At 32.1% G+C, this 14454-nt stretch overlaps 1 protein-coding gene across 3 annotated transcripts in view; it reads left to right on the plus strand.

The window, feature by feature from the left end:
- The window catches only part of Past1 (putative achaete scute target 1), a 29468-nt gene extending 15459 nt beyond the window's left edge, over positions 1-14009 (plus strand). The window contains exons 2-4 of one of the 3 annotated variants that reach the window (XM_089640494.1): positions 5889-6059; positions 9476-9674; positions 13870-14009. In XM_089640494.1, the coding sequence (XP_089496620.1) occupies positions 5889-6059; positions 9476-9674; positions 13870-13882 (383 nt within the window). In that variant the 3' untranslated portion in view covers positions 13883-14009. Of the gene's footprint in view, positions 1-5888; positions 6060-9475; positions 9679-9980; positions 10249-13869 lie in introns of those variants that run through there. The other 2 variants (XM_089640493.1, XM_089640495.1) reach the window with 2 other exon arrangements.
- The last annotated feature ends 445 nt before the right edge of the window (positions 14010-14454 follow it).

The raw sequence follows: 14454 nt of genomic DNA on the forward strand, positions 1-14454 counted from the left end.
ATTGATTGAGTACCTAATCTTGAAGTGTTAACAAAATTCCTCGAAAACACAGATTTAACTAAAAACATAAAACAGAAGTGATTTGAAATAATATTGTTTAAAGTCATTTTGTCCTCTTTGTTTTGGATCTGGTTCATTCAATATTGTGAAATATTGAAATATCAACTAATTTGACTGATCACGAAATACACAGCATTTTTTTACTGCAAGCGTAATAATATCTCTCAAAAATCCTGACTAGAAGAATCGAGAGGCTTTGGTCTAGAAATAAAATTAGTGTAATCATCCAAAAAGATAGCAGCCAAAAATATGGGAAAAATTATTTGCAAGATAATATTGTTAATTATGAATTTCAAATATGAGATCGACGAAAATAAGACAAAAATGAAGTATAATAATTAGGTCCCAATAGTCGAGTGGTTAAAGACGCTGTCCTAGTAAGACGGAGATCCTGGGTTCGATTCCTAGTTGAGCTGTTATCTTTTTTTTATTTTCTGTGTCTTGTTCTGTTTCATGTTTCATTCATATTTATTAGTAGTATCTTCTCCTTCAATGACTTTTTAGTAGTTTGACAATGAATGCTTTTTACATTGAATAATTAATTATTTTAATATTAATTTTAAAAAAGAAAGACAAACATTCCCTTGTTTAACTTAACTTAGCCAGCCGAGGAATTGAACACACTACGCCTGGGTGGGACCCAAACGCGATGTCAACTCAGCCACCAACCGGTCAATTATTTATTAAACTTAGTTTGACAGATGAAATATGTATTCTTATATAGGGAGTATAATATAATATAATTTATAAGCTTGAGCGGATATTTCAAATATAAAATTTTGACCAGAAAAAACTGGGAAAATTTCATGACCTCAGACCGTTTTGAATTTATGACACTTCAGACGTTTTTGATAGATGTACAGAATGTAGTAATAATAACGTAAAAACAAATTATCTCACTTGCTGAAATTGTTTTTTAGTCCATTTTATAGATTCTAACCCAACCCAGAAATGTGTATTTCCAACTCACTAAAATCAAGTACTTTTGTGATTAATATCACTAGATATCTTGAGATTTAATTTATCAGGTTGAATATTATTATTTTATCTTGAAATCAATCACTTTTAGGTGCAGTTTTAAGAGCTCTTCAAATTATGACTACAAAACTAGATTATGAATTAAAGTATTGTAGGAAATAAGGCTATTACGATTGAACATAAACCAACACACCTTTGCGAAATTAAATGTTAACATTATAAAGTAAGTATTTAATTAATTACTACTTACCTACTTAGTAGCTTCCCAATCAGTAGATTCAGCAATCTTTTTTCTTAGAATAATACAAAACAAACATTATGGCCTCATATTGAAAATGATGTTAACGAGCATAATATAATTGGGTTGACTTGAACATTTGAGACAAAAAATGCTGTGCAAATTTCATCATGTCAGTGCTCTCTGTTTGAGAGTTTTTACTGCTTCATACGCACAGATTTGCTGATTTTTAGTTATGATATATGCAATTTCTTGTTCTCCCCCATATTGTATGTGTTGTGAATGGATTCTTGAAATAATAACTCATTCACAACAAAAGTGTCTATTATTTAAACTAATAATTCTTATAATCAGAATGTGGAGGCCAACGTCTTCTCTATTAGTTCTCAAAATCTCTGTTTCTTCAAACCTCACGGTTCCTCGTACATTAGTATCCACCATGGAGGGGCGACCCTATATACTAACAACATCTGTCAGGTAATTCTGTAACCTCTATGATGTATCTACACTAGAGCCATCTATGTCTCATAGCTCAAACTATCACAGTGTGGAAAAGTTGTTTAGAAACAGGAATTGGATTCTAGACCAACACTGTCTCAAATACAGGCTTTTTTGGCCCCTTATTTGCTGGAAATTAATCTATCCACCGCTAACCGCATCGTTCGATGCGCAATTAATCCACGCCTTACTACACACATCAATTTATGTTCCTTTATGCATGGTTTTCAAAAAAATTCCACGTCTGCCTGTTTTTGTTATTCCCTAATGCGGTTAAAGGTGTCAGAACATTTGGCTTGGCCCCTACTGCAGTGCGTGCAGTTCAAATAACCTGTCATTATATAATAATCATTTATAATAACCTTCATTAGTATGTTGGCCTTATCTTGGAGACTCATAATATCTTATAAGTCTTTACAAATATGCAATGTAAATGTGGGCGCAGTTATGAAGTATGAGACTCACTTCAAATTGGCATGAGTTGTTTTATAATCTCTAATAATATGTGCTTTCAGTATCTCCAATATGAAAAATAAATAACTTATAACTAATTATTGAATTTCATACATCGTTATATGGTCTCCGTGGTCGAGGGGTAGTACTCTTAGTTGTGTGTTCAAATCCCGGCCGGCGCAAGTAAATTTTATTTAATTAATTTGTATTTTTGCATAATTAATTAATTTAAAATAATGGTAAATATTCAGAATCGCTGGCCACGGATAATACGAAATATTTTTTTTAATAAAACCTTTTGATTCACCTTAATTACAATAATGAAAATTTGCTTTTGTTGTATGGGATGACAGCCATTTCAAATAATTTCTGTTAATTGGAATTACTGATTTTACATAATTGGCCGATTTCATGCGGGTAAGAAAAACAGTAACGTGTAATTTTGTTTACAATATTAGCAACATGAAACAATGACTTTTTACTCTACCAGCTAGTATAAAGAACGCGATTGAAACGAAAAATTAATCAGAATTACTTGAATGTCCTGATTTTACGTTTGTGACCGGCACTCAATATTTCAGTTTTTCGACATCTATATAAAAGGTTAGCAAAACTGCAAACATTTCCACATTTTTCACATTTTTTTCCGCCAGATTACGTTGTGACTCCTCAACCATTCTAATAAAACCTCGTCATTTCTAATAATACCCAATAAATTAAAAGAACAACAATTAAACGACATAATAATATTTTTCGCACATCCCGCCGATAAGTTCATTATTTTGGATGATTAATTTGAAAACAGAACAACGAACGGCTAGTCAATTGAATAAGGTAAATATTAAAAAAATTATGTAGGTAAATTAATATTCCGGCAAAATAGTGCTTGCTTAAAAAGCATGAATTATTTATTTAGGTATTATTATAATGATTATTATTTTATACAACCGTACCTAACCTAACGTAACCCAACCTAACCTAACCTATAATAACTTAACCTGACCCAACCTAACCTATAAAAACCCAACCTAACCTAACCTATAATAACTTAACCTAACCTATAAAAATGCAACCTAACCTTTTTTTTATATTTCTTTATTAATAAAACATGCCTAAATACCTTAATTTTATTTTTCAAGTTTGGCCAAAATAGTACCTACCTAGTGTTTGCATAAAGTAATTGGTAAAAATTCTAGCCACTCATATAGTCAGGAATATCAACATAAGAAAATGTCATCAACAGAAATTATTCTGGCTGTCATCCCACACAACGAAAGCGAATTTCCATTTTACGTAATTAAAAATTAAAATGCTTTATGTTTTAACATAAAATTTCCCAATTGCAGTCACATTCCTTTTATAGTAATTAGAGTAAATCAAAAGGTTTTATTTAAAAATATTTCGTATTATCCGTGGCCAGCGATACCAAAATAATATATAGTACGTACCGATGAAATTTACTTTCAGTATTGTCAATAACCAAAATTTCCTCTAAAATCATTAGCTTTGTAAGTACGTATTTAAATACCTGTCTACCTAATTATAAACTCTATATTTTATGTAACATTTCAAAAGCCACTATCATAATGACAATTGTTTGAATCAAACTTTCTTCAGGCAGGTGGGTAGGTACCATAATATTTTAAAAAAATCAAACACAATGTTTTCGAATTTTAAAAAAGTATCTTTACCCGACCATAATCAGAGTTAGCCACCTAGTCAAAGTTAGTCATCTAGTCAAGGGAAGGCTTACTTCAATAATGAAGTGGATGCAGAAGATTTTGAAAACGGAAACGGAACGCACAAACAAATTTACAGATAAACAAAATGCAAAACAGTCGAGTTCAAACAGCGCTACGCTGTTCGCTATGCCCAGTCAATATCAAGAAAGATTAATAGATTCATCTTTTTGTAGGTGTGTTGAATTGTCATTTTGATGATATACCCGGTCACCGTTCATGTTCATGGGAAGTAATATTTTATCTGATTCACGATTTTCAATAATAATTATTCTCATCATGTTATTCTTCCGAATTTTATTGATTGTAGAACTCCTTGTGCAAGATTTAATTTATTAATCATTTAAGTCTAATTTTTACTTTTGCAAACTATCTTTTGAGTTCTTTCTGCAATTCATTTGCTGTGGAGGCTGCTATTTATTTAACATATTCATGCTATGCATATCAGTTACAAGATAAAATACATTCTTCATATTCCCTTTCTCGTATATGTGATTTATTTTATTTTATTCGGAATTCAAACTTTGAACATCAATATATCTCAGTTTCATATAAATGGCAGATGAAATTTTTATTATTTTATTCGCGATTCCATACTTCGAATATCAATATTTAAGTTTCATACCAATGGCAGATGATTTTTTTTTTCAAGATTCAAACTTAGAACATCAATGTATCTCAGTTTCATATAAATGGCAGATGAAATTTTATTATTTTATTCGGGATTCAAACATAGAACATCAATATCTCACATTCATACAAATGGCAGATGTATCCTTGTTGTTCCAAAGGCACGACTTTTGGAGGAGGAACTCCTCCAAAGGACGCCTGGGGGCAGCACTTAACTTGGCACGCACATATTATCTAACGCAAATCGTGTATCGTATATGTGATCGGAGATTCACTGATGAATATTCGCAGTGACATAACATTTCGTAAATAGCAGGTCATATTCGAATATTGCATTAAAATAATGATGCTAATCAAAGATTAAGACACGCACTGATTAAAAATGGATATTATTACTATAAAACCTTTTTTTTTCTGTTTTGGGCCGCGACCCCACAGAAAACCCTTTGCGAACCGTTGCTGGGAACCTATTCACTGAACTACCTCATCATTAACCCCTCAAGCTAATTTTTTTGGTTTTTTCGAACAAACAGCTATTACCCGTAGAATAAATTTGTTCGCTTTTGGGAAATGCTCATACTGTCTCATAGAAATCGTCGTATCTCCCTTGCCGTCGTAGTTAGAAATATGCCCTAAACGGTGTCCGAAAGAGAAAACACCACGCTTCATATTCAAATCTAGTAGTTAACCATAGAAGAGTTAAAATGTACACCTCTATAAAACCAAAGGTTCCGACCGCAATTTGAGAAAAACTTATGAAATTTTGTTTATTTTTTCATGAAATGACAAAAAGTGAGGTGGTAATTACGTTTATAATACCTTTTTCTAGTAAAATATGTGGTTTTTTTTTCATTAAAGTGACTTTAAGGTGAGCCATTTTAAAAACTTTCTTATATTTGGTTTCAAAATTTTAATATTTCCAAAATTATGTGTTTATTTCTAATAATAAAATTTAAGAGTGTATTTCATCACCTTTCAAAAACAGTTTTTAGTTTTCGGACACGGTTTTCATTTATTTGAATTTTTTTTTGCAAAGCGAAAATGCACACAAATTCTCATACTTTCTGAAAGCGTCTTTAAGAAATTGACAGTCAATATATATAATGCTTTTTTGCTGATTACCAACAATATGATATCCGTATAAAACAGAACACGGTAAAAGAATAAGTAAGGTAAACCAAACCTTTGCTGTTTGTTTTTTCTTAACTTTTCTTCAGTGTTCTGTCTTATCGAGGAATCCAACGGTGTGAATAAGTGAACCATTTGTATTAATGAGAATGTTGTTGTTAAAGGTGGTGCATTTGAAGGCGTTGAGGACACGGCGTCGCCGTTTGGCTACAAGCGCGGCGAGGGAGTGGATGCGGGTCACGGAGACCCTGACTGGATCGTGACCAAGGACAAGTCCAAGTACGACGACCTCTTCATCTCCCTGGGGCCCTCGGACGGCAAGATCACCGGAGCAGGTTTGTCACACCTCATTCACAATCACAAACTTTTCCACTCTCTCCACCTCTTTACTAGGCTGGTATATTCTCTCAGTATCGCCCTGGTGAAAGTACTTCCCAACCTTGCTCTACCACTTCTCATTCACCTCCCACTCAACCAGCCCCACAACTTACCCTAAATTTAAAATGACTTAGACTCATCAACTGTTGGTTTTTTTTTTTTTTGAGATATTAAGGGGGTATTTCACTATCTCTGATTATGTTCTGACCAAGCACTAATCCGCGGATTAGTCATTTTTTCGTTTTCACTATATCTGAATAACGCTAACGCTCGAGTTAAAGTTAGATTTGACTAATCAGTGCTCGAACTTCACGTTAGGCGCTATTCCTCGAATCAAAGATGGCGTCAAAACATTCCGAGTTTAACAGCTGAGAAGTGAGTCGAATTTTGTAGAATGAATTTGAATGCTTGTATGATCCATCCTGAATTATTTGATTGTGTTCAAAATAAGAAACAATGTATTAATTCGACACGAATCTATCTAAAATGACCTGATAATCAACATAACATAACCAAACAAATGCACACTTCGCGGTGTGCGGACTGTGACGCATGACAGCCGTGGCAGTAGATGGAGTAGCTGCAAACATTTTGCGATGTTGCCAGACTATTTCGAGTGTTATCTATCCGGAAGCTCAAAACAATGGTGAAACGGTCGCCATTGAATAACGAAGTTATTCTGATCTTTAAAGCCAACCAACGGATAGTTAGTCAGATATTTAGCCCGACATAGTGAAATACCCCCTAAGGTACATAAATTTTACTCACTTTTACATGAGTTTCAACTTTCAACACTTTTCTTTTTCATATTGACAACTTACTGAAGAATCTAGATACGAAGTGTCTTATTGCTTAAGAAATGTTAAATGGATATTTCAAAGCTCCATTGCTCATATTGTAATTGACTTTGCAAGCGAAAAATAGTTGCGTTGACCTTGAAAATTCAGACAAGAACCTGTACAAATTTTATGACTCCGGAGCTCACCGTTTAAGTGTTTTTAGTAGGATGCACAAAAAGATTTCCAGCTAAGTGTATTTTTATGATTATAAAACCATTGTATTTTAATATTTATGTAACTCTCTTATTTATTGTAAATTTTAATGTAAAATTTTAACATTGATTTCTTAAAGGGAGAATAAATACAGAATTGTGTATTGTGGAATAATGGGTATTATAAAATTTATTTAATTGTATTGTTTTATAATATCATTAAAGAAAGAATCTGATTATTTAATTTCTTTGATGTAGCATTATCAGCATCTCATGATGAAATAAAATTACTTATCAGTTTCTCAAAATAGATTTATTGAAGATCTGAAAATAACAATAATATGCAATTTGTTTAAGGTCCTAAAGAAATGACTCTTTGTTGGATTAATGTACTTCCTCTAAGGTTAATGAATAAATACCAATATGACCACTGAGCACTGAACTGAATGATACTTGTAATCATTCTCCACTTAATTAAATGACTTATTGTATATTCAATACAGTCATCCGATATGTGGCTCAGCTTTTAAATTCTTCAACTACTGTAATTATGCTATTCAATTCATGGAATTATCAAACATTCTTACAGATAATAAATTATTTTCCTCTTATTGATACATTTCTTACACCTTTGTTTCTTTTTAAATACATCTATTTGAATTTAGATTTTGTTTTTGTTAATAAATACACGAATTTCTCTGATATCGGATGACATTATATTATAATAATAAATAATAAGTCGGTCCTACCCAATCGGCATTTGGGAAAGTTTGGTAGAGATATCTACTCCAGTTCCTGGGTAGGAAGGTTCAATCGTGAGTCAAACCAAAAAAATGCTTTTTAAATTAATTTTTATGGGTTGATTTTTTTTAGTCACAATATTTAATATACAGGGTGTCCGGAAACTCGTAGTACAAGCGGGAAACTGGTGAATCTACATCACATTTGGAGTCGATTTTGTAGTATATTTTTTTTTTATTTGAGCTTTCGTTATCGAGTAAATCGAGTTTGAAGTTGATTTTTTTTTTTTTTTTTTAATTAAATTCTTATAAATTATTACTGAAGATCAAAGTACCCAACTAATTAAAACTATTTGAAAGTAAAACAAATGAAGAAACTCGGATTTGAAGCATTATTTTGAAATCACCCTTCATTTAACCCGGTGTAATCATAAAATATTTCTGCTCTGCAGGGTTAAAACATCTGTTATTCAACCCTAAACACCAGAAAAAACTTTAACCCTAAAATAGCCGAAAAATATTTTTTTTTGGTTTTTTTTTTTTTTTGAAAATGCTCAAATCAAAAAATTTTATGTTTTTTTGGGTTCCCCATGTGGTGTAGATTCTCCAGTTTCCCGCTTGTACTACGAGTTTCCGGACACCGTGTATATAAATGTTTGTATTATTTTTAATTTTCCAGAATGTATGCAGTTCTTATTTACACTCATTAGTTCAAAATTATGATTAAAATCTTGGTACTACAAAATCGTCACCTGAAGAAGTCAAAGTTGCACACAATACGAGTCAATTTAGTTTTTATTAATTTACTCTGTTTTCTGTGCCACTGATTTTGTAATATACAAAGTTCTTGACCCAAATGACCGTATCATTTATATTGAATTAGTCAACTCGTGCAAAAATATCTAAAGTTGAAGGATTTGTTTGTTTTTTTAGTGTAAAGTAACAATTTTATACATAAGAAGTTCTGCCCTCTGTAAAATCAAATATGGTATAGCACTTACTGCTGTCAGTTTACCAACATAAAATCAAATATGGTATAGCACCTATTGCTGTCAGTTTACCATCATAAAATCAAATATGGTATAGCACTTACTGCTGTCAGTTTACCAACATAAAATCAAATATGGTATAGCACTTACTGCTGTCAGTTTACCAACATAAAATCAAATATGGTATAGCACCTATTGCTGTCAGTTTACCATCATAAAATCAAATATGGTATAGCACTTACTGCTGTCAGTTTACCAACATAAAATCAAATATGGTATAGCACTTACTGCTGTCAGTTTACCAACATAAAATCAAATATGGTATAGCACCTATTGCTGTCAGTTTACCTTCATAAAATCAAATATGGTATAGCACTTACTGCTGTCAGTTTACCAACATAAAATCAAATATGGTATAGCACTTATTGCTGTCAGTTTACCAACATAAAATCAAATATGGTATAGCACTTACTGCTCTCAGTTTACCAACATAAAATCTTTACATGACCACTTCATAAAATTTTCTACATGTGACTATATACACTCCTCAATAACATAGGTTAGGTTAAGATATCTAATTACATTAGTCCAGACCATCAAAAAACATGAAACCAAAAATTCGGAAGACCCTAATGTGATTGCTTTTATTTCAGCCGCTAAACTGGAGATGGTAAAATCAAAGCTACCGCAGTCCGTGCTCAGCAAGATCTGGAAGATGTCCGACATCGACAAAGACGGACTCCTGGACGCGGATGAGTTTGCCCTCGCCATGCACCTCATACAGGTCAAGATCGACGGACACGACCTGCCCACGGAGCTGCCGGCTCACCTCGTGCCTCCCTCCAAGAAACAGTAAGGCAGACCCTTTACAGGTCCATGTGTAGTCCATTGCCGAGTATGTATATTCCAACCCCTCACCACTGGAGAGAGCTCATTCTGCCACTGAATAGTCCAATCACATGCCGGATTCTATTACATTATACATATTTATAAAAACTTAGCTATGATTTCACAGTAAATTACGCCTTAATACGCTTTCTTGTGATAGCAGTTACTAACTAGCTATCATCTTCTATAATATATCTGTGCTTAAGCAATCAAATATGACGTTTATACCAAAAGTGGCCTCATTTTCAAACGTTGTTAATTGTTTTCCAGATTTATTCGAGTTATCGAAGTGCCTCTAGTAGAGAAGGAGGGTTTGCCAAAGGTGGTACAACCAGAATCCTCTCAGTTTTCCGTGACATCTATTATCTATGGCGCTTTAATTTGTTTAGTATTCTATATCTTAAATAACGACCATTTCATAGAATATTTAACACAAATTCTCAGGCCAGAACCTGAACCCGAACTAACAGATTGGGAGAAGCTATGTGACAGCGTCAATAAAAACCTCAGGAACTTATTTTCTTAACGACACGGTGTTATTTTACTTTATAAGCTTCATGACGAGACCTTCAGTTCTCCCTATCCTCACATTGGCTATAAGATGTGGTATAATTGCTCGGTGATTATTTTAATGACAATGTCTTAGTGTTAAGGGGTAGAAATATGGATACTTCTCTCTGCTATATTCTTCTCGTCTCGCGCATACAAATTAACATTTTCAAGTTTCATAAGATCATTAATTAATGTATCTATTCTACATTTTGTTGTTGTTGTTCTCGTAGTAAAGATGCGTTATGAGACTTGGAGATGTTAAATTGTCTACTGATACTGCCTTTGTACTAATGTATTTATAGATATTTTCAAGACATAATTTCCTAAACATAAATTAAACCTATTTTTATGTAGAAATTTTGTAATAAGTATTGTTTGACATACTGTTGACTTAAATGTACATATTATTATTACTGGGCTTTTGAAACCATTTCTGCATGATTTACTGTGTAGAATGCTTTGTATGAACTTGTATGGAATGACTTATTCATTCCTCTGTTAAACTTTTTTGTTTCGCTTTTTTATATTTTATTTATTCAACTGTCACAAGTTAGTTCAAAGAGCATTTATTTAGATTTGGAGTAATTAATGTACAAGTATTTTAAATCTAATTAAAAAAATATATATACTGATAAAAATATTGATATTTTAAACCTGTTTTTTTTTCATTATAATATTTCTAAATTGTTATGTATTTGAATAAGAACTGATATCCATTTGGTCATGTGCTTTCCCTTTCAAGAATTGCAAGTAAATTGTGCGATAGACATAATCGAAGTTGGTTAAAATGTAAATTATTCGCATTTTCATAGCTGTAATCAGCATTGCATTAGTCAATGGCCTCCAAGTTCAAATGAGTAACTTCCCATAATAAAGCCAAAGTAGGTGAAATGGACAATAGATCAGGGTCAGTTCACCAATGTGATACAACATGGAATCGGAATAATTACAGTAACATTTGAATATTTATGTTGCCAATTGTACATGTTACTTTTTTATCATTAATTCTTTCTTTACATTCTTATCATCAATATTATTATTATCGCAGAATTTTTATGGCAACAGAATTATATTGTCAATCAGCGATTTAATCTAAGATTGGGTTATGCCGCAGTTTTGGTATGTTATCAGATTATTATTTATTTAGAAATAGCTGTACCCCGCCATGCGTTGCTGTAGCTCAGTCTGTCTGTGCAGATAGAGAAACAATAGCGCATGTTGCTTTTAGTTCCAACAGATGAGGCTGTTTTTCTAAAAAATCATGTTTTTACCTGTCATAGGTAATATCTATATTATATAGGTATATAAAAACACATGCGTATTCGAATTCAACGTTTTGTCTAAATTTCAAAGCGATCGATGAAGAACTTTGATTTTGAACAAACGAACATTTACATTTTATAGATATGCACTCTTACAAGTGATGCATCATTTTCAATATTTTCGCAGTGGAATAACTTATGAGTATAACCTCAAATTGTAATATTTAATTATTGAATACAATATTAACGACTCTTAATTGAAAAATGTTAAACAGAATAACAACCAATTACGAAAGTTGATATGTATGAATTAGCTCAGTGGTCAGAGCACTTCCCTGGCAAGGAAGAGGTCTTGGGTCCATTCCTAGATGCAACCGAATCTTTTTCTGTCTTTTCTGTTTTACATTGTTCATTTGAGAGACTTTAAATATTGTCTTCAATGATTAAACATGCACAACTTCTTGAAAAGTTTCAACATTATTTGTATTTCACCTTCTGACGTAAGTCTTATTTTTAAAGTCAAATAAAACTTTCGATTTAAAACAGTTTTGTCCTTTCTCTATTAATGATTTAGGAAAACGAAACAGCTGTTACTTATGAAATCAACTCATTAAGTAGTATGGTATCACTTTGCATCCCTTTTTTTCTTGATCCAATCAATTAATAATTAGATTATAATTATCCATGAGAGATTTTAGGCACTATAAAGAACCATTCTAATTGTGTATAAAATGGTGTGTGGCGTACAGGGTGTGCCGTTTAATGATTTGCATTGCAAAGAGGCAGTAAGCCATTAGCTGTAATGAGGCCCCTTTGAAGCCACTGTCCACTGTGAGACACCAGTAGTTGTGCTCTGAATGCCCGGCCAGGATGTGTCGGGTTATTATGAATGAAGCCGGCACGGAGAACATAATAGCTTAGGAAATGCACATTTGAGATGCTTAAACATCCAGGAAGGTCATCATTTGTACCATAGAATATTTTATCATAATTTATACTAGATTGCTTATCTCCAATAACGCACAGTTGAGCATAATGCAAATCAAATTTAAAATAGTTCTGTGGTTTGTATTATTTTAGCTAAACTGCATAAATGTAGAAAATAATTGTATTATGCTAATAAAATTATTTGTTGTTTATTTTATACATATACCTAAGTGAATAGAAAATAGAAGCTATTATTTTTCTAGCTTCTACTGTGAAGAGATAAATGGAATTGACCCAATTTGCTTGCATATTAGGGCCTTCTACCTACACTAATTATATTTCTAAGACAATTATTTTTAGTATTATGTAAGGTCAAGAATTGGATTAATCACCACAGTAAATATGTACTAAGAAATATGATTTTATTCTGTTTATTTTGTTTGAAAATAAACGATGACTCATTTAAATAATTATTTATCACTGTCTTTCTTGTGCAGATAAATCAGCCATGCCTTACATTAATTGGGTGCAAAACTAAGAATTTATTATAATTAATGATAACGGAATTTAATTAACAGTAAATGGCTGTGACCCGAAAAGAATTAGAAAATAAATCACATTTTAACCTAGACATTTTGACATATTTATTCATTCACCTAATTAATCTACATTATTGTCATTCATTGTCAAACAGCCCATTGCTGTGCGATGCTATAAATATTTTACTATTATATTGTACATACTAATCCAATTCGACTGTGGTTAGTTCGGTTAGATGTCAGAAAGTACTCTAAAATATCCATTCTTTGAATGCTATTAACTTCTTGATCGCCAATGCAAAATTTTCGGCATGCGCCAGTTGTATTCTATTTACGTAATAACTTTTTTTTTTGTTGCGAAATTATGTTTTTTAAATTTATCGTCTGTCCAGAGATGTGTTCACATATTTATAAAAATAATATATAATCTACCATAAATAGTTTCCCCAGAATAGATACTTATTCAGAGAAATGATTTTTTAATATGTATATCCAGATACATTGGCGAATAAGAGGTAGTCGATGTCAGTCTTTCATGATTAATGTAATAGTGACTCATCTAATGTGTATATCAAATACATAATTCGGTGTATTTTAGTGGAACAAAATGACAAACAATTGAATAATATATTTCCCGTACCAATCACATATTTCAATCACAAAGGTAGATTGAAGGTTATAAACCAAGTAATACCGTAATATCTTGTTGGTACTGTAGTTAAATTTTATTTTATGTAGATTTTTTTTTACCATCCTTTTAATTGGAATAGTTGTCACCTTCCTGTCAAATTTCCAAGATGGAGTTTAGATATAAAACCATAGATATTCTTCCTCACTAAATCACGGTGACTAATATATATTGTGAATTACTCCATACAGAGTGGCGGAGTGATTTGGACAGACGACACGCCACAATACTAATTGTAGGACGGCCGGGTGAGGGGGGGTGGGTGCCAGTGAATTAGACCACGCCGCTGCGAATGGACAATAGTCGGCCCATCAATAGACGTATCGGTGTCGAGCGGACACTCGTACTCGCTTCATTTGCATTCTTGTATCTAGATTTCATTGGTGCACTCACATCTCACAATGTGTAATATATTTTGTATACAAACTTTTATATTGAAATACATGCTAACGGCCTTTTATCACGGAGATAGGAATGTTGGAAAAAACAATAATAAAACATTTTAGGTTTTTTTTTTATCAATTTACGCATTGAATTATATTTTTCTATCTCTATGTACGATAATTATTTTGAAAACTTTTATTTTCTGTTTCATCAATGCATAAATTGATGAAAATTACTAACTATTATTGACAATGAATTCCATCATTCATTTAAATATAGTTATGTATTGTGTAAATTATATTATGTATGTTTGAGATAATTATTATTTAGTGTAAATATCTGATAACCATCCCGGGATGTTACCAATCCCACTTTCAATATACATTATATTA

This window comes from Hesperophylax consimilis, chromosome 15, assembly GCF_061612785.1.
Source record: "Hesperophylax consimilis isolate HC1 chromosome 15, BYU_Hcon_1.0, whole genome shotgun sequence".
NCBI classification, from domain to species: Eukaryota; Metazoa; Arthropoda; class Insecta; order Trichoptera; family Limnephilidae; genus Hesperophylax; species Hesperophylax consimilis.